At 47.7% G+C, this 25,439-nt stretch overlaps 1 protein-coding gene across 2 annotated transcripts; it reads right to left on the bottom strand.

Annotated features, from left to right (window-relative positions):
- Positions 1–12,692: 12,692 nt before the first annotated feature.
- GPR20 (G protein-coupled receptor 20) lies at positions 12,693–24,493 on the bottom strand. Of its 2 annotated transcripts, XM_054191890.1 has the most exons (3): positions 24,443–24,493; positions 24,226–24,316; positions 12,693–14,051 (listed from the first exon to the last, which is right to left on the bottom strand). In XM_054191890.1, the coding sequence occupies exon 3, from the start codon at positions 14,028–14,030 to the stop codon at positions 12,969–12,971; it is 1,062 nt and encodes a 353-aa protein (XP_054047865.1). In that variant the 5' UTR covers positions 14,031–14,051; positions 24,226–24,316; positions 24,443–24,493; the 3' UTR covers positions 12,693–12,968. The 2 variants fall into 2 exon arrangements, with proteins under 2 accessions (XP_054047865.1, XP_054047864.1); XM_054191889.1 differs by lacking the exon at positions 24,443–24,493 and having other exon boundaries at positions 24,226–24,362.
- Positions 24,494–25,439: the final 946 nt, after the last annotated feature.

Genomic DNA, 25,439 nt, shown 5'->3' with positions numbered 1-25,439 from the left:
AAAATCCTTAACCAAGGTGGCTGGTGGACCAGCCAGATGTAAATACAAAGTGGGCTTGATGCTTAGCACAAAATAACAGCCTTATGTAGCAATGTATACTTAAACATACTGTAGAGATGCAACGGTGTAGCAGGGCTGAGCCATGGAAGCCACAAAATACAGGACTTTGGCAGCTCACCTGAAGGAGAGATTCACGAGCTAAGACAGGGAGGAGTTTGAGTTTCCCCCATCCTCCCAGCAAAATGGGAATTCAGCCATAATTTTCTGGACCCTTGGGAGCTCTGTGGGGATTTCGGGCTGTGTTCAGCAGAGGGCAGTGGTTGGTTTGGTCACTACTAGGCTGGCAGCGTCAGACCTCTTAAACCGCTGCTGCGGACTTTGCTGAAATCATTCTGCTGCAGAGTATCCGAAAAAGCTGTTGAAAAGGATGGTGCAAGCAGATCCTCCCTGCCTTGCATCAGTGCGATGCAGGCATAAATGGTGGGTCAGCAAAGTCTCTTGGGGAAATTCAGCAAACCTCCCTCTTCCCACCCTGTGCCAGTTTACAGAACTGAAAAAAGAATTTCCAAGGGAAAAAAAAAAAAAAAAAAGATTCCTTGACCTGGTTTAAATCTGCTGATTTACTGCTGGTTTTCAAGAGGTTTGGCATTTTGTGATCTGCAAGGGTTTAATTGAAATGAAAAAAGCCCTTAAACCTACTGTATGTGTTTATAAAATTTCCCTAAACAGTATATGTGACCAGTGCTGCTCATGGGAGCGAAGAATACCATGCAACGTCTCATCATCCGGGCATCCTGTTCCCGTGGGAAGGGAAGAGACGCAGGAAAATCGAAAAATTCCTGCAACACAAGGATACCAGCCACCTGGACGGAGCAGCGTGTCCTAGGTGGCCTTGGGAAAGTTACTTAAACATGGCAAATTTGGTGTGGAGCTGCTGTGCGACGCTCCAGAAGGCCTTGGAAGGGAACGCTGGGGGACAACTCCTGTGACAGTCCCCCCTGCGGCTGCTGGCATGCCAGATGCTGCTGCGGGAAGGAGGCCAAGGCCGGGGATTCCCATCCAGTTGCTCCATACGGGGGCTGATGACAACGCTGTGACATCAAACTGGTCGGTGCAGAGCAGCTTCAGGGTTGCTGGAGTAGCCCAGCTTTAGGATCCCACCTCTGTGCAGGAAGAGTTGGATTCCAGTTCACTGATACTGGGTGCACTGGTGTGAGTAAGGGTGGATGAGAGGAGAGGGGAGAATGACCCTAACACAAGTATAAAGGCAGAGCAAAGTTTGTGAGGAATTAGACAGACTGGGAGGACCGGGAGTGAAGTTCAAAAATAAAATCTTAGCCATGACCTGCCTGCCCAGCTTGGTCCTGTCATCTCACCGTGTGCCTGCCATGGCCCTGTGCCCTTCCCCACACAGATATATGAGTTTTTTTAGAGTGAAACCTAGATCAAAATCCTACTCCCTGTTCAGCGCTGACTGCTCTGGCGCCAGGCACAGCCCAACATGGGTACTGTTAGGGTACAGAGGGGATACGTCCTCATAGACTCATAGAATTGTCTAGGTTGCAAGGGACTTTTAAAATCACTGCGTCCAGTCATAAACCTGGTGTCAAGTCCACCACTAAACCATGTACCTAAGTGCCGTGTCTACGTGTCTTTTAAATAGCTCCAGGGGTGGTGACTCGGTGGTACAAGTGACGGTCTCGCTTTGGCTTACAGAAAATAGCAATTGTTTGAGCAATTCCTTGTTCCCACGCTTAGTCTGGCAGGATTGATCTTCGGCGAGAGGGATCAGGGCTGATGAATGGCTCACAAAAAATTAACCGTGTATGTTAGTTATAATTGTTATGTTATATATCATATGTATTCCAGCTGGGAAGAGCTGTGAAAGCCTGGAAGGATGGAAAAGCACAGAGCAAACAGGAGGCCTGTTCTGGTGTGACACCCAGAACAGGTGTAACTGCCTGGTGCTGCCTGTCCTGCCTGGTGCTGAGCGTCCTCTGTTCCTGCTGCAGGCAAAAGGGATGAGCTGCTTCCTAGGATGAGGCCGAAGTCTAAAAAGAGCCGGTAGAGTATTTATACCTGTGTCCCAGCAGCTTTATCTTCTCTCCAGTTGCTGGAAAGACCTCAGGCAGGCTGTTTCCTGTGATTTTACGCACCACTAGCTGGGCAAAGAGGCCCCCCTGGAGAGCCATTAAAACATATTTAATCTGTGAAAGATTTTTGCTGGTGGTGGGGGGAAAAAAATTGCACCTTGCCATGTATGGGAAAAAAATTTTGTCCTTGAGGGGACTGGAGAGAGAACAGAGGGATCCTCTTCCCCTCGGAGCTTGCATTAAAAGGTGAACCTTCCCCCCAAATTGTCTGGTGTTTTTGATCTGCTCATGTCATCTGGTGGTGCCCACGTTGCCGGCAGGTCTCCCTCCACAAACACGGGAAGGGGAAACTCCACAGACCCCCTTGGAGGTGGTGTAGATAGTCTCCTGACATCTTTCACTAGAGACTGGATGCAGAGATTGTGCCTCAGTTTCCCTCTTGCTTTCCTCCTCCACCTCCTCTCTTCTCCCTATCTCTTCAGGGTTTGTACACTCATGGTAGAGGTCTGCAAGTCCTCCCCCCAGCCACATGGAAGCCTTCCTTTCTCTCTTCACATGCACCCACGCATGAACACATCATTGCACAGACTCGTCCCTTTTGGATTTATGGTGCACTTGTTTTCACTGTTTCTCAGGGTGTTTGTCTGCTCGTGTGTTCAGCTCTCTGAGACCCCAGGGCCAGGCATCAAGAGTTCCTTTTCTTGCAAAGTCACCAACTGCCCCACACCGCTGGAGCTGCAGGTGAGAAGGACTTCCAGGAATAGCCCCGAACAGACCCAAAATCCTCCACTGAAACCTTCCCAGGCTGCTGGTGGGTGCTGGATTGGGATGATCTCTGATTTGCATCACATAGCAGGAATTTGCTGGTGTATTTAACAACCCGCAGGCTCCTGCTGCCTGTCACGGATGAGAGGATGTCCCCGCCTGCAGCTGTCTCTGCCAGGCTCCTTGACCTGTTTTTCCATCACAGTTATAACTGGAAATGCACACTCTGCATTGCCACCCACGCTTGCTCTGTGTGGCTCTGCGCACCTATGCCCCTGTGCAGGTGTCCTACCCCGCTCTGCGCAGCTCTCCCTTCGGACTGTCCCGCTTCCTCCTTCAGCGTTGCTGACAAATGACCCTCCAGGATACTCTTGGCAGAACCAATTGATTTTTCTTGCCCCTCCAGGAGCTTGCAGGACCAACAGCTGCTCTGTTGATCGTGAACGTTAAGTTGCAAATAGCACATCCGCATCCTCTGTCCTGGCAGCTGCTGCTGCTGGTGTTAAACGTGGCAGCTGTAGAGACAACGTGCAGAAAACATCCCCCCGTCCTCCTCCAATCCTCATGGGCTTGGAAGAGCTACACACATGGCTGCCAAATGCAGAGTATGTGGGCTTCGCTAAGTGGATCTGGCCAGATAGTGTAGGGGCTGAAAGGAAGCTAAAAATGTTAAGGATACACATTGCTGCTGGCAGACCTGGAGCTCTGGGTGATGGGCAGAGAAGCACCATGGTCCTATGGTCCTTGAGAGTCAGCTGTGTCTCTCAGTCCGTCTGTATCACCTCCCATCTGCCCTGGTGTAAATAAGGAGTTTAACCTGCATTAAACCAGTTGATGGACTCACACCCCTCTGTCTCCCATCCCCATCTTTCTCTGATGGCCCTACTTGAAAAAGGCAGCTGAAACATCTGAAGCAGCTCAGCAAATAACCACCAGAAAGTCTGACTCTGGAAACGTGCCTCATAGGAATAGACAGAGTAATTTTTTTCTTTTTCGGAGTGCAGGAATGGAGTGTTGTTTACAAATACCTTTGCTGGGAGAGAAAAAATCTGGCATTGGGGGGTATAGTAATCTGTTAGACAAAGACAGAGTAAATATCTGTGGCTTGGAACGTAACACAGCAAAGACAAAGAAGGTGCTTTATCTTCTCTAAACCTCACAGACACATTAGGGCAAAACTGCAGGCTTTTCCGAAAAAGGGGCTCCAGTTTAAATGGGTTGATGCTAGGATGAGTGGGTGAGGCTTTCTCATCTCTGTTAGGCATGCAGTAACCCTACAAAGAAGGGGCTTTCTAGTCCTTCCAGCCTTGGGAGGCAGCAGCGTCGTTGTGCCTGGTTTGACATTGCACGGTTAATATACCCTACAGCGGCTTGCTGAAACCTCTGCAGGCCAGGTAACGCGTTAACAGTGGCAGAACTGTTAGGATTGTATAGATAAACCATCCGATAGTTTGCTTTAATTATGACAATACCAATCTGTTTGCTTTATGCAGTGTTTGTCATAAGATGAAGCATGGTTACCAAAATTATCGTGTAGACTAGTCTGTATATAATAGCAGGCCAAGAGGTTAGAAGAGGAAGGGTTTCCGGGTTGGGTAGGAGGCACAAAGTAAAGCTACCAGATAAACAAGCCATAACTTCTGTCAAGAACCTATCAACGGATTCCCACTGCGTGCACTGCGAATGGGCAGCTGTGCAGAGAAGTCCGTCTGAACCGGCGTCTTGAGCACCGCCGTGTTTTCCAAGTGATGCTGGCAGGACGGCATTTCCAACTCTAAATAATATCAATCAAGAGAGGCCTGCCCTGGGAAGCCAAGATTTGGGCAGGCTCAGATATCCAAAATGTCAAGCAGTTGGATACTGGACTTTGGTCTCGGCTCCTCTCTAATGAGCTTCACAAGGGAATTTATTGGGGTCCTTCTCTGGCTGGAGAGATGTTGCCTGTGAGATCAAAGGAAGGATGAGCCAGTGGCTGGGCTCTGGCCCAAGGCTTTCATGCTGTGCCCTACTCTCATATGGATTTCCCCTGGGCAAGACTCTTGGGGAAATCTGTTTAACTGACCTGCAACAACCTCCACTTTTCTCTGTCTGTAAAGACAAACAAGCACTTCTAGGCCTGTTTTAGAGGCCTCTTTTGGAGGAGATGGAGGTTAAGCTGCTCTGAGTAAAATCTTGTCTGTTATTTTGATCCTGGGTGCTTGAACCAAGTAGAGGGAATTTTGTTTGGTTGCTTTAAGGTCATGTCAGGAAAGTCCACTGAGAGATGAAAGAGAAGCCAGGGGGTCTTCTGCAAGGGAGAGAGGCAAGACCTTCAGGGCATCCCCAAGAATACCTCTTCTTGGGCTGGAGCTCAAACTAGTGCTTGCTTTTTGGTTGAGCAAACTCTTCTTTCTCTTACTGAGAAGAGCAAAGGTGACATGGTTGGAGAAGGTGATATGTTTGGATCAGATATCTTGACTGATATTTTGATGAAATAAAAAACCTATTCTGGGAGATCTACATATTTATGGAGCATTGCTCATCTCTGCATGGCTGTCTGAGAGTCAGCTGGTGCTCAAATCTACCTCCCTGCATGACCCACAAGAGAACCAAACTCTGGATCACATCTGCTCAATGAGGCATGGCACTGCAGCCCATTCTCTACCCACATTTGTCTTTCAATGAGCAACTTCAAGTCAGGTCTCCAGAAAGCTCTCACGAAGTGGCATCTTTCCCTCCTTACAAGAGGCCTAGATGCTGTGCCACACCAAGTCCATCACGTCTTGTAGTCAAGAGCAGAGCGCTCAAAGAAAAACAGCATTTCACATCCCATTCAGCCCTTTTACAGCAGCTGCAAGACAGATGCGTTACCTGAGGAAACTGGACAGAGTGGAAGGAGGCAGGTAAAGAGATTTCTTTGTCCAGCTTAAATTGAGTCAAAAGGACATTGAGAGTGATGGGGGACATGCTTGATTTCCTGCTATTAATGGAGCTTAAACTAAACATCTATAGTAAATATTTCCCTTTACTTTTCTGTGGCCCGGTGTTGACAGGTGATGGACAGCAGTCTGCCCTTCCCAATACAAAGACTTGGGTTTATTAAGGCAATTACAAGAAGGGGAATGGAGCTGGGAGAGGGCTACTTACCTTCTCATTGGGATGGCAGAAGCTCCTCTCTGTGAGCTTCCACTGAGATTGCCGTGAGGTGAACAAGGACTTTCTCCTACATGTAAACTCAGCTTTATTTCATCTGACAGGCTCTTTCTTTTTGCATGGGCAGATGGAAAAAAGGGAGCCTCAGTTCTGAGCTGGGCTGTTAGCTCTACATACAGCTGTGAAGGAAAAGCAAAATCACTTGTGTTAGAACTCAAACCCATACCTAAATTAATCAGATCTCTGACACTATAGTCAAGCATCTTGAAGAAGGATAGTTTCATGAACCAAGACCTTGATATACTGCCAAGTGTTGGCAGATTATAAAAACATTCAGAGAATCTCAGAAGACACTGAGGTGCTGGAGTATGTCCAACAAAGGGCAACGAATCTAGTGACGGGTCTAGAGAACAAGTGTTATGAAGAGCGGCTGAGGGAACTGGGGTTGTTCAGCCTGGAGAAAAGGAAGCTGAGGGGAGACCTTCTCGCTCTCTACAACTACCTGAAAGGAGGGTGTAGAGGGGTGGGGGTTGGTCTTTTCTCCCAAGTAACAGGTGATAGGACGAGAGGAAATGTCCTCAAGTTGTGCTGGGGGAGGTTTAGATTGGAAATTAGGAAAAATTTCTTCATCAAAAGGTTCATCAAGCATTGGAACAGGCTGCCCAGGGAAGTGGTTGAGATTCCATCCCTGGAGGTATTTAAAAGATGTGTGTATGTAGTGCTAAGGGACATGGTTTAGTGGTGGGCTTGGTAGTGTTAGGTTAATGGTTGGACTTGATGATCTTGAAGGTCTTTTCCAACCTAAATAATTCTATGAGTCTATGATCCTAATCTCACATCTCTGCCAGGAAATTTTGGTGGTTTTTGCAGCATCTTCTGGGTGCACAGGAGGGATGGAACCAGTTCTTTGCCCAGGGTAAAGGGCTGTATTAGTTCAACGTCCTCTTTTCAGATTTGTATGGGACCACTGTGTAGATGATTATATGGACAGCCATCAGTCAGCAGAGGAAAATATCAGCTTGCACATTTCAGAGTGCAGCTGTCTTGTGGCTACGCACCCTGTGATGGTAAAAAACCAGGATGTCAGGACTTGGGCCTTCTCTTCAGTTAAGGCCTGGAGACCTGGGAACCTAAAGGGACAGGGTCTTCCAGCAAAGGGAGCAGGGATGGAGCAGACTGGGGACATAAGGAAAAGGAATTGCATGTGGGAAAGAGGGGATCAGAGAGATGGGAAGTGGGCCAGTATTGCAGTGGATATTCCTCCGTGCATCCCTATTAGGTCCCAATAGCTGAATGGTACCCACCACAAAGCACTGAAATGCTGTGATGAAGTAATCAGTTCTCCTGCTCGGGGACGTGCTGCAAGCTCCCAGTCTGCCTCTACCTGGGATGCCCTGCAGAGCATGGGACGTGTGCTGTGATGTGACACTTCAGGTGGCATCATCTAGCGTAAGCACCACCCAGCACTTCCCGTGACAATCCTGCTCATCATGTAGCCAACATACAATGGATGCTACTACCAGCCCATGAGGACACACAGCCCACCCGATCCCCTCTTGCACCCCCTGCACCCTCTTTGTCTTTCCCAGCACACAGGAGACCTTCCTGTCTTCTACCGCAAGACCACAAAAGCTCAGACGGATGTGGGGAGATAGCTCTTGTCCCTTTCCTGGGCCTCACCATAGGAAGGGGATAAAGTGCTCTGCTTTTAGGCTTTTTCTTCCTAAAATGGGAGTCTTCCAGCTCTGATCCAAGCACTGGAATCCTCCCCAGAGCTCCTGTTTTTGGGACTAATGATGCCCAGAAGGCAAAAAGCAAGCCAAGCCCTCACTTGTTTTCCTGTGTCATCCTTTGCTGGATATCAAGTCCCTGTGTTCCCTGGCCACTTTCCCATGCATTAGCCTCCTCATCCTTCTTCTCATCAGCCCTCCCCTCCGTGGAGCTCCACTTGTTGCTTAACCCATAGTTCCCTCTCCTTTCCTTCCCCCGTTATTTGGGGCTCTGGTTCCTCTGCAATGTCTTCCTTATCTTCCCCTGTCCCGGAGCAGCTGTGGGGATCTGACCTGCCTCCGTCTCCTCCCAAATCCTTGCCCAGAGCCACTCCTGCCCTTACACCTGGAAGGAGGCAGCTGAAAGGTACAGAAGAGGCAGGGTGACAGACCCGCGTTTCTTCAGTGCTGATGCAGGTGGCCTGTGCTGATAGCCCTAACATGGCAATTCCACTTTCTTCAGCCTTTCCACGAGTCAAGCCTACGCCTGCTCGCGGTACTTGTTAATTCTGATTAGGCTGACTAATGAGACTCTTGTGCACACATCCAAGGGGCACCAGACCCCAGAGGGACAAGGAAGGAAGAAATTGCCTTTGCACGTAGCTGTGCTGTTTCCTCTTTGCAGTTCTCAAGACGGTTGTGGAGGGAGGGCAGAGCTTGCTCAGAGCCCAGGAGGAAGCTGGTTTGGCAGATAAACCTGTGCGTGGAGCCAGGGGCTCCTTTTCTGGTGCAGAACTAGAATTTTTCAGCTTTGCTGGCCCCAGCTATGACTGAGGGCTGGTTATTCTGCACCTCTGCCTCACTGCAGGTTTCTGGGCTGTAATAAGAAATGCCTTGCAAAGACAGAAGTGCTTTGAAACGTGGGCTGTGCTGGATGCAATGCAGGTGAGACACAGCAGGGAAAGAAAGAGGCCAAACTTTATTCCCGGATACCCATCCCTCGGCACACCAAAAGACTACAGACATCTGTATGTTGTGACTCAGGTGGGTGAGCTCATGGTTAGCAGAGCTCTCTTGTCACACAAATGGCTGAGATCCCAAGAAATATATGTGAGATTTTTCATGGTCTTTTTTTGCTACCCTCTGGGCAGCTGGTAGAAGAGGATATTTCTAATTCGCTTTATAGGATTTTAGGTGCACAAGAGAACCACAGCACATCAAAGAGGAATAAATGCTGTAATTCCCTTGAAAGGTCGTGGCTTTTACAGAGCTCTTTGTTGCTGTTAAGCTCTTTAGGGAACGCTGTATTCAGTCTATCGCAGACTTGATGGTGGTAGTATGATGCTCAATGCCCATCCATCCCTATTACTTTTTCAGCCTCTGGGTAATGATCCAGATCCTCAAAGGCTGTTAAGTGCCTGATTTAGTTTGAAACCTTTGGGAATTTGGCATCTAAATCTTTAAATGCTCTGCATTAAAGACTGCCCTGCAAAAGCTGACTTGTATATGCTTTACTTTAACGGTCTCTGTGTGTATTTAATGATGCATGGAGTTACTTACATTGCCCATGGAGGCTTTTCTGTTGTGTCATGTGTGGCTTTGGTTGTGCTGTTCTCATCTGAGAAAGGGCAGGTTGGGGTAGGAGCAGGACTATTGCAATCCCTGTGTCGGTGGTCACTAAGAGGCAACCCAAGGTGCAGGTCAAGGGGCAACAAACTTGGCCCCAGTCTCCAGAAACACAGAATAGAATCATAGAATCATAGGATTGTGTAGGTTGGAAGGGACCTTTGAGAACATCAAGTCCAACCATCAACCCAATGCTGCCAAAACCACCACTAAACCTTATCTCTCAGCACCATGTCTACCCACCTTTTAAATACCTCCAGGGATGTTGATTCCACCACTGCCCTGGGCAGCCTGTTCCAATGGTTGATAACACTTTCAGTGAAGAAATTTTTCCTAATAAAAACTGAGGGAGACTTCAGCAGCAATGACAACTGGCAGGTGAAAGGTGCCCACCAAAACTCTGCTACTGGGAAGAGTATTTCTGACGATAGCTGAGTTTTCCATACTGATTTTCAACATTGTGCCCTGTGCAGAAATGGGTGGTTTTAAATAAGACGGAAGTTTAGCAAGTGGTGCACCCCTAGGAAAAGCAAGATGTGTAAATAATATGGATTAAACAGAGACTAGAAAAAGTCACTGAAAAAATAGGGTAGTTTGGGAATGATTTAGCCTCTTTCCAATTTTTGGAGACTGTGTCCTTGGTAAGAGACCAGACCCTGCTTTGGACCTGGTATGAAATGAAGAAGGACAACTGAAAGGTCTGGACAAGGCAATAAGCGTTATCAAATAAAGAGAATTATCCAGTCTCAGGTGGCCTTTATGGGGAGCGAATAATACACTGTCAGTAAAGGGAATTCAGACTACTAAAAGTTAAGTTTACAGCAGACAGAGCTTCAACCGAGACCCTGTTTAGGAACTTAAAAATCTAAGCAAATAATCTTAGAGATTTTATACTGATCTCAAATAAGCAATGCACTGAGAAAGATGTTAAGACATTTCTGTATATGGCAAAAATACTGTCAATAGCAAAACAAAGGGAGGTGTGAAGCTGTAGCTTGTTGTAACAAAAAAGCTAACATAAGCTCTGTGCTGATCCTGCACTTTTCCTCCTGTTTCTCTGATGTAGTCTTGGCAAAAGACAGTACTTCTAACAGCTCTGTATACGTGACATGCATTTTCATTACAAACATGGTGTGGAAAGGTCTGAGAGTGCGTTGTGGGTTAGTGGGCATGAGTTTTTGGATTTTCAGGGAAGTGCAGACCTTTGAGGCATAAAATATTTTCTCCAAATGAGGGGCTGGTGGAAAATGGTGGCAGAGATGTGAAGTGGCCAGCCTGGCTGAGAAGTTAAAGCCTAATCCGTGTGTGCTGCGGTGTCACTTAACAGAGACCTGCCAAGAAGGTGGTGTCGGCTGCTAAGTTTTAGATGAACAAGGAAATAGATGAGGCAGAAGGAAAACACAGTACAATTGGGCCCTGGGAAGGCTCACCATGTTCATGGCCATGTCTAGAATGGTGACCAGGACAACAGTCTTTCATCCCTTGGGGTAGTGCCAGTGTTGGAGGCCCTCATTGCAGCCTCTTGGAAGGAAAATCCCCTTCAAAGGAATAGAGCTCCCAGCAAAAGGGGACTGAGTCAGCTGTATTGCTTAGGAAAGCCTCAAAGAGGTCACATACTCAGCAACGGCAATTGCTGTGCCCCAGGATGATCAAGAGCCTGAGTTAATGGACCAACTGCAGCTGACAAAGTCATCCTGATGTTCTGAGTGAGATCTGCTGGTCTCTGCACTAGCCGACTGAACATCGTCCATGTGTAGATTCCAGATACAGATCATTTCATTTCAGGCACGGGACTCAGCTGCCGAAACAGAAGTGAACGCTATGAGATACCTGAGGGTAGGGACATCAGGACAGTGTAGGACTTGCAGGAGTACCACAGTCTTGTGCAGCAGGAGCTGGAGGGGCGGTGACATTCCATCATGCCTACCATAGCGTTATGCTCTGGCCTATTGGTAACTGAGTCATTCCTTTGGGGGACTTTGATGCTGGATTAAGATGCATGCAGGCAATGTCTGGGGTCCTGTTGTATACCTGGAGACCTAGGCAGTGTGGTGGCCAGGGTCACTCAGCTGGGATGTCTCTGCTTCCATAAGCTGAATCGCTTTCCATGGACTCCACTGCCTGGAAGAGGAACTGGGACACCCAGTGCTCCTAGGGACAACTCTACTCATCTCTGGATAGATCCCTGTATTGCAGTGATGTTGATTTTTCTATTTTTATTACCATTAGATTGGTTAGGGGAAACTCTTGCAAACTCAGTCGCAAGAGGCATTTTGAAGCATCAGTTACGTTGTGTTCCTGTGAAATGGAGATGGCTGTCCCATGGTCAGACCCCAGGGAAGCAGAGTACTCTAGGATGCCCTAGTTTGGACCAGCCATAACACCTGCTATTCTGGATGGTAACACCAGTGAGTGCCAAGAAAAGCTGTTCACTAGACTTGACGAATTCATAATAGTCTTCCGGCTGGAGGGGCAACAGGCACATGAGTGAGGAGACATGGGGCAGTTACAGCGGTTATTGCTGTTCATGCTGCAGGTTGTGCTGTTTTCCTAGGATAATTGGTACAGTGCGATCTAAAACATTTACCCACCATTGCGGACAGAATTTTCTGGCATCCTTAGCCTCACATACCTTTTAAACATGGCTCTTAAATCATCCTAGAGGCTACACTGGGGTGGATTTCAACCTGGATGCCTGAGATTGGTTCTTTTTCTGTCCTTGGAAGCATCAGCATTTAAGTGACTGAGTGGATGGACTGATAGTGGGAATTAGGAGAGCAAGCCCTGATTTCACAACATGCCAGGAAGAAAAATCGAACAAGAGTAGTATAACATCATAGTCTGGTTCTGCTTTTCATCTTGGCTGTTCTTCAGGGAAAGAGAGCAGAACAGCAGACTTTGCTGGAAAACATGCTCATTTTCACAGCTTTTTTGTACGCTCATCTGCAGTTTAGGGGATTTAGTGATCCAAATGAAGGTGGAACATATCCTTAACCTCTCCCCAAGCCCAGACAACGTGTATGAGAACATATACATCCACGTGTATTTTTTTTCTTATGGCTGAAATAGTCAGAGGACATTTTACTGCTTGACTTCATCTTCTCTTCCCTGAGAAGGTTCAGCCTTTTTCAGAAACAAATGAGTAGTTACTAGTGACAGGTGGGTTGGAATACTTTCTCTCCCACTCCATTGGCGTCTAAAATCTTTGTAGTGAATAGCTCTGGAAATATCACTCTTATCGTTTACTCTTAAGCCCATGCCCAAGGCTCAAAGGCTTTCATAGAAAACAGATTGCCTGCTTTCTAAGTCACCCTAGGAGTGTTGCATTACGATGTCAAACACACACACACAAAAACACAGTAAAGAATTTGTTGCTAGCAAAACGTCTGTATTAAAATACAAAGAAAAGTTTCCTGTTGGGAACAGTAATTAATAGACTCTCTTCTGTATTGGTACTAACAAATAGCACTGCAAGTTCCTTTTTCCAAACAGACCACAGTGTTCTTGAGGAATAAATTCCACCACTGTCATTCTGAACCTCAGCCTAAAAAACAAAGACGTCAAAGACAACAGTACTGTGCATCCTAGTAATATTCCAGCATCATTACACTGGTTTACTGCAGCGTGTCCCATCAGATGTGGATTATATCTGGACACTGCTTGGTGACGGCAAGCTCACAGGGCTTCCTAATGTGTTTGAGAAGGCGATAATTGCATTGGAGCCCTTGCAGTTCTTATTCATACCCAGGATGTCCACACTGGTTTGCTCTGGCTCGGTTTTCCTGAAGATGTTTTTCATGGTCGACTGAAAGTTATTGGTCACAAAGCAGTAGACAATGGGGTCCATGCAGCTGTTGAGGCTACTCAGAGTCACTGTCACATGGTAAACGAGGAGGCTGACATCATGGGGCATGCCTGTGTTGATGGAGATTGCTACCTGGCGCACGTGAAAAGGAGTGAAGCAGATCATGAAGATGATGAGGACGGTGATAAGGAGTTGCACAGCCCTCATTCTCCTCTCCCGACTCTGGTGCATGAGGCTGGGCTTGGACAGAGCACACATAATCCTGGTGGTGAAGAAGATGATTATGATGAGGGGGAAGAAGTACTCGCAGACCATCAGGACCAGAATCTTGGAGAGGCAGCACTCAGCAAACTGTATTGCCATGGTCAGGATGGAGAAAGTCACCACAGTGGCAAAGATCCAAATGAAGACGCAGATCCCCTTGGCACAGGTGGGATTCCTCCATTTACGTGAGGCCTCCACCTGTACAATTGCCAGATAGCGGTCAACGCAGATGCACGTCAAGAAGAGGATGCTGCAGTACATGTTGACAAAGTAGCCAAAGATATGAACCAAGGAACAATTCAGGCAGTCCCCTGCACTATAGAACATGATGATCCGGACAGGCAAGGAAAAGCCCACCAAGAGATCTGTAACAATCAAGTTGATGGTGTAAATAACAGAGGTGGTTTTTGTCTTGGTACGGAAGCAGAAGACGTACAGTGCCAAGCTGTTCAGCACAACACCCACCAGGAAAATGATGGCATTGACTATCATCAGGGCAATCCACAGGCTGTAAAATTCTGTGTACAGTTCTTTGTCGGGGTGGATGAACTTGGAGAACAAGTAGATGCTGGAGTTAGGTTGCTGGGTGGCGTTCATAGAGTCAAGGGCTGGCAGTTGGGTGGAAGAGGTAGGCATGGTCACTGACTTCCCAGCAATCTGGAAGAAAAGAAACAGATGTATTGATGGTTAAGTCAGCGTTCCTTAGGGCTCAAAATATTGTCACCTAAGAACATTTTAATCAACATATTTGTACATATTCTGTAGTTATGTATACTGCTGTACTCTCTCAGTGTCTCATCTGTCCATATGGAATTACCAATAATCGCTAGGAAAATACCTGGGTTTATAATTACTGCTTCCAGTGGTTGTAGATGCATGTTTTGGAGAAGACACACAATCTCCACTTCAAGTTTCTCTTCCTCTGCCCTGTGCAAAAGTGGTTTTAAGGCCTGAGCAAGAACAGAGAAGTGAACTATGCCAAGGGGAGCAAAGGAGAAGGGAAAGTCGGGGGACCTACACGTGGTCATGTTTGAGCCAGCCACGTGGCAAATGGCCCAGAGAAACAGGCAGGGTTGCTGAGTCCAAGCAGGGTGCTTCGATGCTTATGGAAGGCACAGGCCATTTTCTGCTGCGACAGGGAGGATCAGGCCAATATGCTCCATTGGAGCAGCTTCTTCCTGGCTGTAGGCTCTTCCTGCCCTGCCATAGGAGCAGGGTAGTGCTGGCAGCCAGAAGACATTTGCCCAACCTATTGGCACAACCATAGCCCCAGCATCTGACTCCTAAAATATCACGTCCCTTCCCTTGTCCAGGTGATCCCATTAGAGAGTTACAGGCAGCAGCATTTTCAGGAACTGTAAGATTTTCCTCAAATCAAAGGATGGCTGAATTTTCCAAGAAAACACAAGCAGGTTGTGTGGCATCTTCTAGAGATCTGCACACGCAGCAACAGCAGCCAGGAGATTTCAAACCAAGGGCGTCAGCCGCTACGCCTGCCAGAGTTTGACAGTTTAATTTGCAAATCATTCCTGACTTACACAGTATTTTAAACTGATTTGTATATTAAAAAGATTTTAAAAAAAGCCCAACATATACAGAGACTTGGCTGGTTTCAATAAAAATAAATGGTTGAAAAATGTCTGGAATATCTCGAAGTGTTTGAGCAGGACTTTGAGGTTAAAAAAATCAGCTTGAATCAGCAGAGAATGATGCTGAAAGACTTGAGTTATGAGGGTTTGAAATCCCTGCTACCAAAGAGCCAAGTGTGGAAGGGCTAGGAGAGGAGGAGCTGCAAACATCTTCCAGCCCTCACAGGAACCGCGGTGTGCCTAGGCTGCGTGTCTCAGTGAGGAAGGCTTGGATTGCTGAGGGAGTCTGAATATCCCCCAAGCATGTCCCACCCTCTGGCAGCTGGCTTTCTGCCTGCACTAATCCTTTTCGCTTCTTACGGGAATCGGGAGGATGGACCGAAGGTGTCCCATTGCCTGGAAGATGCTTCAAGCTGTTGGTGGCCGTGTACAAAGCGGAGGAGGAAGCTACCTAGGTCAGAAGCTTTCCAGTGAAAAGTGGATCCTCAGGAGAGTTCCTGCTGGCCAGAAGCAAATGGTTTGCAGGGACAGTCCTAACTGGGTCCAGAGAGCATCGCGGCAGCTCTCAGCCTGCCTGACAAGAGCCAAAGCCTTTTCCTGCCTAGCCACCAAAAGCTTGCTTCTTGGTCTAATGAACTACAAATCCCTGCTGGCCATAACTCTCAAGTTCCTGAACTCCACCATGCCTCCTGACAAAAGCAGAAGGCTTCCAGATCTCTGGAATAAAGAGCTGGGGAACTGGGATTTGGGAGAAGAGATTCCAAAGTCTCTGTGCATTTGCTGGACACAGCACTGCTGGTACGTCTCACCAGTGCTGAGCAGAAGAGAACAATCACCTCCCTCAACTTGCTGGCAATGCTCCTCCTCAGGCAACCCAGGAGGCTGTTGGCCTTCTTTCTCACAAGGCTGCATTGCTGACTCATGTTCAACTTGGTGTCCACCAGGACCCCCAAGTCCTCTGCAAAGCCCCTTTCCATCTATTTGGTCTCAGGCTGTACTGGTGCATTCCTCCCGTCCTGGTAAAGCCTCTGCTGGACCCTCTCCTGTCTTTCAGCATTCCCCTGAACATCGTGGTTCCAAACTAGATACCTCTTCAGTGATGAATCCATGGAGGTAATCATTCCCCTCCATCTGCTGACCATGAATCTCCTGATGTAGCACAGTATGTACTTTGCCTTGTCTGCAACGCACACTGCTTGCTGGTTCTTTTTCAGCCTAAGATCCACCGTAACACCCATGTCCTTTTCAGTAGAGCAGTTCCCAGCCTGTACTGGTGAATGGGGTCATGGGGTATGGCCAGGCAGGCTTCTATGGAGGACCGAGTGACCAAAGCGTGGGTGCTTTCCTGACCCTTCTTACTTTGGAGAGGGCTGGGAATGAAATATATTTGGTAAACGGTCAACATTCCAGATCAAGAGTCCATGAGGACTACAGCCTAGTGGTTATTCTGCGTGGTTCATTCAAGCCAGGTGAGCATGTAGCAGAACATTTGTTGAGCAAAAGCAGAGGTTAGGACTGAGAATTTATAGGACCAGGTGTGAAGTTCCCTCTGGAAATTCTTGGAGAAGTGACTTTGCCATCATGATCGAGCTCAGGTCTGTTGGCCCGGAGTCTGGTGATTGCTCTAGTTTCTTCTTGCCTCTCATCTGGTCTATGGAAGTAGTGTGAAAGAAAAAGCTGGGTTTTAATATCCTTGAGCTTAAAGGATATATGCATTCAAATGGCATTTTTTCTGTTTAGGTAGATACTCAAACCCAAGTAGTTGTATTGTCCATTGGAATGGCTGGTGCTCAGTCATAAAGCCCTCCTTAGATCAAACCCAGTTTCGGATCATGCTGCGGGACTGAAACCCTGAAGCCTGGGATCAGACCACCTGTGATATCCCAAAGAACTGCTGGGCAAAGAGGAGCAACCCTAACTTGTCCCCACTTAGGTCATCTCCAGCAGCAACTGGATGTTGGAACGTCTTGTGTGTCAGGAATGACCGGATTACCTCATCCGGCACTGAACTCCAGTGGCAGCCAAAGTAGTGCACATGTTCATATTATTTTGTCTGGGCCTGATTGAGCCTGCAGACTCCTGGGGAAGAGTCTCGTCTCTTTACATTTTGTTCAAGCACGTCCTCAGTGAATACCAGGAAAAACTGGACCCAAGACTGGCTGAAGGTACTGGAGCTGCAAAGTCTGGCACCTGAGAAAGATGCATGGGGAGAATGCAGAATGCTGGCCCTTTTTCTAATGATTTTCTAATATTCTCACCATCTGATCTTCCCTGTTTGTTTGTTTTGCTCTTTAATTACAAAAACAAACTGAAAGGAGCAGATGCCTGGATCTGCTCCCAGATTTCTCTTTGCAGATGCTGTCAAGAAGAGCACCGTGGAAGCCATTGCACCAGTGCAAACCAAGAAATAAAGACTTGTTTGCCCCTTGGGTGCAGCGTAAGCTTGTATATCTGTGTTCATACAGATAGTTGAACAAGGGGAGAAGACAAAATCACCCATCCCATCCCTTTGCATGGCCTGAGTGTATTCAGTTGCGTATGCATTTGTCTTATTGTAATTCTCAGGCATTAGCCGTTTGCTCTGATTTTACATTGTGTTAGCAGCTTGCCTCTGCTGGGAGATTTTTCTTCAGGCTCGGATCCTTTATCATGAACACCTGATATTCGTCTTACATTTTTCCTTTCCTGCCTCAGTGAAGTCAGTAACTCAAAACGCATTCAGATGTTGCTAATCCTCACAAATGCTATTGAGGTGCGTAGGGCACTTTACAGACTGATGGAAAAAGGTCCGCTATGAGTACTGTCCGTACACAGAAATTAAAATCATCAGCACATACAGCGTGATGACTTACACAGTCACCTCTTCCACTGAGCCCCACGTGCAGGGAAATAAACTCCAGATATAGTAAACAGCTAAAAAACAGGCAGCATTTTGTTTGCCAAATTAAATATGCAAGGGAGGAGCTGAATTAGAGTTCGTGTCTTTCCCCAGTCCATCGCTGCCCTGCCTGAACTCAAAATCCAAGCAACTACATGAAAGAAGTCCCAACTAATTTAATTAATTCTGAAGATTTCCTGACTGACAGGCTGTGGAAAAGCTGCCTCTTGGGCTGCAGTGGGAAAAGTCTTCCTCTAATCAAATTGTTACGATGGATGTTTGGGTGAATGGCCTTTTCCTTTCTTTGTGGGACTGCCCTCATCTCATGGCTGACAAGCAGAGGGGACGGAGAGCTGTACTGGCAAAGCAACAGCATTCCTCTGGGTGCTTTTAATGCGGTGGAGCTGGACCAAACCCCTGGTTAACAGCTACTAAGTATTTTTCCATTGTGGGTCTCCAAGCACTTGACAAAGGTACGTTGCCCCATCTTTCAGCAGGCTGAACAAGGCCCAGAATGGCAGCGTGACCTCACGTCTGAGGAAAAGCAAACATTTCCAAAGATTTCCAATTCTTCCCACCCCCTCTAGTCCCCCATCAAAAAAATTACACCAACCAGGTCTCTATCTCTGCCATCAGAAATACTCATGCAGGTGTTAAAGTGAGTCAGTTCAGCTACCCATCACCATGGTGTGGTGGCATATAGCAGCCAGTGAAGGTCATGGCTAAAGACATGAGAAACTTTGCAGCCTCTGCAAACATTTATTTTGCTATTTTTCGTACTATTTATTGCTTGCAGTTGCGGCATGAGGTCAGGCAGAGCTATAAGAAGCACAATCACCTTTGCTTACAGAGTAAAGAGCCTTTGTGCTAACCCCCTTCCTAAAATCTTCAAAGGGTTTGGAGCTCAGCCTTCTTCTTGCCTAATTTAGCTGTCAGCCCCCCAGATTTCCATGCAATCCCTGTTTCTTGGAGCTGCCAGTCTGCAAAGCCCGAGGTGGGTAAACATGCATCCTTCTGAGCGCCGTCTGACCGCGCCAGTTGGCCTATGCTGTTATATTATACCTCTCCGGCTGGATTTTGTCTGTCTGGCTGGGAGACTGTGGGTAGCATTTCCTTAAAAGTACAGCAGGCATCTGGGTAGAAATGGGATAAGGGGAGGGACGGAGACTGGAAGTTGACCTGGTTTCCCTTGTTCTGGTAAAGGTCCCTGCTCAGCACTGGGAGAGGGGGACTTGCTCTGAAATGCTTTCTCGTTGTTGCGTGACACAACCAATTCCGTCGTTCTTGGGCCAAATAGGAAACAGATGGTCGCTGTGCTGAAACCAGGTCTCGCAGCCTCTTCCCTCCCTCGCTCGCTGCTTGGCATCACACTTGTTCATTTAGAATGGGCAGCTCAACGCTACGTCTGCCGCAGGAGCATGTCCTTGACCATCCTGTGTTTCATTCCACCCAACTTTTTGCTTGCCTTAAGCCTCACCCTCCACTCGCTGAAGTTAACGGGGTTCACTTCTTTGACCCAGGGGACTTTTGGATCTGGCTCAGCAATTCAAGTAATGGGATACAAAAGAAAAGGCAGGTCAGGCAACCGAGCTTTGTCCTAACTGCTCTCCAAAAGGGTTATTTATTGGTGTGTGCAGATAGGATCTCTGCGTGCAGACCTAGAGACAGAGAACAAGAGCCATGCCCTGGAATCGGAAAGATGAAAAGGACATTAACGAACGTGAGCCAGTGTTATTTAGTATAAACAGCTTTTCTCATCTCCCTGTCCTTAATCATTCCACCTAACATGGCAGCCTGGCTCCTCTATCATTCCCCTGTCCCCCGCACCCTGTCCTGCCTGCTAGTGTTACTCTGCTGCCTGGGATGGCAGCAGCGTGTGTTTAGCTTTGCAGCCTTTCCGTGTTTAAAGTTCCCTGGGTGATTTATCATCGTATTTATAAATGAAGGGTTAAACTCATTCTCTTTCAGTTTAAATTGTATGATTCTCCTTCTGGCAAGCTCTCGCTCAACTCTGGCTCAAACTGGCCAAATATGGTGTTTTTGTGCATGTTGAGGACCTTGCCCTATACGTGGTAGAGCTTGTTCTGCGTGCCTCATGCTCAGTCTGGGGAGGGTGGGTTTGCTGACAGTGGGAACTGAGGGAGAAAGGGAGACAAAGGGAATGAATCCAGCTGCTGAGAGGGAAAAGCTGGTGCCCATCTAGCCCTCAGGCTGTGAGAAGGGAGCTAATGCCCATGGGAAAAACATCTGACCCTAAAGCAGAAATGGGGCTTTAGGGTCACTGGGGGGCTATTCCCAGGACAGGGAAGATCCTATACTTGAGGGCATCAGATCTCTGCTCTCACTTGGTTCTTGGGCTTTGATGTCTCCTAGAAGCCTGCAGGTCTGAGGGTGGCCGGACAGAGTGTGTGGTACACCCAACTGCTGGGAAATTGCAGTTGGAAATAGTCAAACCAACTGCAGAGTTGGATTATTCCTTTCCCTCCAGTGCCGTGCAAATTAAAGGTGCTTTGGAGACACAAACCACGTAGTCCTGTGAGCGTCAGATTAAATGACACCTGCTTTCTTATGGTTTCATGTCTTGCAGCGGCTCGCAGGGCTGGATGAATGCTTTGCCCTGGTTGAGATGCTTATTATAACTTTTTCCCATGTGGACACTTGACTGCCTTAATGAGCACTCACATTCAGGCTCTTCCCTTGGCTCCGACGCTTGTTTGACTTTCTCCTCTCTTTGCTGCCTAATTTCCTGAAAATTGAGGTGATGTTTCCCTTCTGCCAAACTTGGGTTGAAATTAGCCAACAGACTGAAACACATTAGGAGGATGGAGGGAATCAGAGCCGACACACAAATAGGCATTGAGAGTGTCCTTGTTTCCTCTACTATGAACCTGCAAGGAGTTTGCTAGCACTCTCCACCACATATCCTTTCATTTAGGTCTTATTATCTGCAAATTCACAATTGTTTTGGCATTGAAACGCTGTAAAGAGGGCTGGACGGCTTCTTTGCAAAGAGAGAGTGTTGCCTGCCTCTCATTGTTTTTTCCTGAAGTGAAATAATTTCAGATTTATACCAAATCATATCTTTCTCATGGCAAAACCAGCCTGACTGGGGACAGGTGATAGCTAATTGCCTGGTGTCTGCACTGGTCAGCCATGGCATGCTTGCCCACGTGTAATGAAAATTGTGATGGCCAGCAACTCCTAATTTGTCCAGTGGTTTGAATGGCCATGTGCTGAATTACAGCTTTTGTCTGGAAGAAGAAAGCTGTGAACTTCACTTTGCACAACAGCAAGAGGGATTAACCCCCGTTACTGACTTTTGCATCTCTGAAGTTGCCCGTGGGAATCAGATTTCCCATCTGGCCAGAGAAAAATCTCGGATGTCCAGTCCCAGGCATAGTCTGGGCTGTCCTTCAAGTCATGTAAACTGTCACAGATTAAGGATGTGTGGGGGCTAATGCGATGCTGGTTGTTGGGCTGGTGTTGCTGATGTGCTGTTGAGCCGTTTGCCTCCTGCCTGATGTGCTCAGTTAGTCTACATATGGTCCTTCATCTCCAAGGCCCTGCTATGGACGGGCGATGGGTAGTGCCATCGAACACCGTGCTGTGTTCAGGGCTGTGTGCATATTGAGTGGACCTCATGCTCCCCAGCAAGCCTAAGACCAAAATCAGGTCTTCTGAGAGTGAGAAACCCAGATGCCTCGTTCAGTTTGGGACAAGCAATAGCCTGTGGGTGCTCAAGCAATGATTTAATCCAACAGGTCATCCTAGGGGATGAGGGATCACTGCCAGTTAGAAGAGGGAGAGCACAGCTCTCTGAACTGCATTCCCCTTCTTCACAGAGCAAAGTGACCCAGATGGGAGGGAGGCCACTCGCCTTGGCCCAGATGCCTGCTCTCTGCATCTAGGCTTGAACCTGCTGCTTAAAACAAGGTGAAGGACCACCAGTCCAGAAAGATCTGCATGTTCCTCCCCCAGCCCTGCCCTAAGCATGCATGGAAAATATGGAACGAAGCTCCCAAAGATACACAGAGCAGGAAATTCATGTGCTGGCAGATTTCTTATAAGTTTATACCTCCTCTCTGCTCATTTGCAGCAGTAATGCCTCAGCCCTTGAAAGAAGGAGCCCAGATGTACCAGTACGAGCAAAGAAAGAAGTGGGATTGTACATACATTGGCTTTGGACCTGCAAATGTGCACCCAGCAGCGTTGGGCACCCAGAGGTCCTTCAGCACATCTCTAATGGGGTTTGCTAGTACTGGTCACCTTAAAGTGCTAATAAAGGGTTTACACCTCCGCTTGCTTCTTTGTACCGCACTGTGTAGAAAAGTCCCTCCTGAAATGTTTAGACATCTACAATGCCTTATTGACACCGTTGCATTGTTCATGTCCCTCTTTTCTACATTACCAGATCTTGTCCTTGGAGTGACAGAAATATTAAGCGTCTTGCTGCATGCTCTAGAAATCTTGCTGTTAGCATTTAAAAGACCAACATCTCGTAGCCTGTCAGGGCTAGTACCGAGTGCCATCTGTCACAAGGGAGCATGGAGTGACATCTCTGCAGTAGACGCTGTGCGTTTCTAGCTCTGACATTTTAAGAGAAATCAGAGCATGACTTCCTGCCTGTGTCCCTCGTGGACCAGTAGAATGTGAGGGAAAAGCGCTTATTTTTTGGAGAAATTTTTTTTTCAAGAGGGTTTAAATATTTTTTAAAAAGCTAGATCTGGAAAGAAACATGTGGATTTGGAGTTTTATAGGTCCAGCCAGTAGAGACGGATTTGTGCCTGTCTTCTTGGGAGGTTATAACAGTACAAGAGAAATGCGTTTGATTTTATTGGGATTACGGTAATCCATCTAGCATTTCAAGGGTGTCTGGGACAAAGTGCTAGAAATGTCAGTTTGGAATAACAGCCATCGTGGCTGTGTACAAGGAGAACCCCGCAGTGAAAATTACCATATAGGCACATACAGGAACTTTACAGATGAGTGCAAAAAACATCATGTGAGATTAAACCGAGCAACACCTGGCCTGTGCATTGCCGCTTGCTTTCGAAAAGGAACTTCTTAATTTGCAAATTTAGCAATCTTCGCACACTTTTCCCTCTTTCTGCCTTCATCTGCTTCCTCTGTCCCTTGGCAAAAAGCCTGAGAAGGACAGAGCAACAGAGGTTTGCGGTTGAGGAATACCCTGGGGTCCTGCGTGGCCCAAGGATGCAGGACAGAAGAGGTGATGCTCCAGGGAGGAGGCACGAATGCAGGAAGGGACGAAGGGGCAATGCAGCGGGATGAGCAGCAGCCAAACCTGCCAGGGATGCAGCTCTGCAGCCCAGTGCTCCCTTCAAGTCGTGCTGCTCTCTTGGCTGCAGGGAGAAACTGAGGCACGGAGCCATGCCTGGGCTTGGCCCAGGGAATGCAGTGAGATGGGAGACCTGGCCAGGGAGCAGACTTTTTTTTTGAGGCATCCCAGGATGGATAACCGGATCTTAACCCTTTTGGAGACTGGTTTCTGTGGTTTCTTTTGCTAGGCACTGTGCTCCCCGTGCTTGCAGGGATTTGCAAATTTTGGATTTTCCAGGTTAACCTGGAAAAACTTTGAGCTGTTAGTGGGTGTGTTGCTATGAAAGCAGGGGATGTTTCTGAAGGAACCTGGTTAAGGACCTTGGAACGGACCTGTTTCTCCTCAGACTGACCCAGCAAGCACATTCACAGAAAGAAAACAGCACCTTTCCCAGAGTTGAGCTCGCGCCCTCCTGCACAGCCAAACAGAGGTAAAACATCCCCAGTCACAGCTCACCCCGTGCCAGGCAGTGCACTGTCTCCTCTCCTGGCTTCCAAACCCTGCCTGAACACATTTCCCCCAGATTTCATTATGCCTGGGAATACACAGATACAAACAAGACATCAGCCCACCCCTCACAAGAGCCGCCGAAGTACTTTTCAGTGAGGGAAAACCAGTACCTTTGCACAATTTTCATCAAGCCCATCTCCTCAGGAAACAATCAAGTACCACAGCACTGCCCCAAAACCCAAAAGCAGAGAAGCTCACAGCAGGGGAAGCCCCTCTCCAGGTTGGGCACCTCCTGATGAACTTCCACACTTGCCCCGAGGGCAGAGCCAGGGGCTTCCCGAGCTGCTCATCCACATGTTGGGTGCAGGACCCTCTCCCCCACCATCCCCGCCAGGGTTCCCTGCTGCAATAGCCATGCTTTCCACTCCGGACTTGGGGTACGGTCTCCAGTGATTCCCACCCAGCCCCTGCTGCCACCTCTCTGAACCCATGCCTCCCCTTTCTCTCTGACCGATATCCCAAAGCATTCCCTGCAGTGGTCCCTGCGGTGTATTCCTCCACGACGGACTGACTTACCTCTGGCCCGATCTCCCTTCTATGTTAGAGGAACTGCCGGTAAGAAAATTTCCTCGTGGACCTGAATGCTATCGCCCCAGGAAAGAGACATCTGTTCCTACAAGCAGAACAACTGGAGTGACTACAGAATATGAAGAAATGCCTAATCTCTCTCTCGCGCTCTCTCTCCCCCCCCCTCTTCTAAATATAGCCTTGCAACTAATGGGAAAAAATACACACTACCAAAAAAAAAAAAATATTTCCACTTGTCTTTAGTGTTCAGAATTTCTCCCCAAACATCTGGCTCTTTGCCCTAAATCTCTCTGAAATTTATGAAGTGCTGGAAACTCTAAAGAGGGCTCCAGCCTTCCTTACGGTGCTAATGCCTGAACATCTCTAGTAAACTAAACCTGATGTTGCTGCCCCCCTCTTGTCCCCTCCCCGGGTCAATTTTCCTGTGTCTCTGTGGGAACAAAATCTCCTTGCGAGAACTTGCCAGCTCCAGGCCACCGCAATGCCACCATGTGAGACAAGAGGAAAATACCTCTCTTTTCATCTTCCTGATATGAACTGGGATTAGACAGAAGCATCCCTGGCAGTTGCAGGAAGGAGGTGGACCAAATGCCACAAAACCTGTGACATGCTTTGAACCAACCCAGCTGTCCAGACCCCGAGAAGAAACCTTGCACAGGGAGACAAAGGGTGACCCCGCACACTTCGGTGACGCTCTGGCTGCAGTCATTTGGGAGAGGGGTTAATAAGATCGATCCAAGGACTGGGCTGAAGTGGCTGAGTGTAGATTAGTCAAGAGTGGAAACAGAGAGCCTGAGGTTCCACCAAGGAGTCCCCCAACATGTTCCTCCATCCTCACGCAGCCCTTCCCTACTGGTGGTAGAGTCATTGTCAGGTCCATCTCAGAGTTGGGATTTGAGTATCCCTTCACCCTTGGCTCTATGAGAAGAGACTGGGATTGGACAAAGCATAATGAACTATCCAAGTGTTGAGATGGATTCAAAGCACATGGCCAGATCAGCTTTCAAGATATCTCTGTTGACCAATGCTGCAAGGACCCAAATCTCCCAAATCCCCCGAAGTCCCACCTCATGATGGGTTACTTACTGCTCTAAATTGCATACCAAAAAAGCCCTCTTTTTGAGGGCTTGCACAGATATTCTCTCCCCTGGAGGGTTTACAGTAGCTTTAGAGGTCCCATCTGGGAAAAAAAGGCAGAAAAA

The sequence above is a fragment of the Rissa tridactyla genome, chromosome 2 (assembly GCF_028500815.1).
Source record: "Rissa tridactyla isolate bRisTri1 chromosome 2, bRisTri1.patW.cur.20221130, whole genome shotgun sequence".
NCBI classification, from domain to species: domain Eukaryota; kingdom Metazoa; phylum Chordata; class Aves; order Charadriiformes; family Laridae; genus Rissa; species Rissa tridactyla.
Note: the sequence above shows the minus strand (reverse complement) of the source record. Positions and strands in the feature narration are given on the sequence as shown.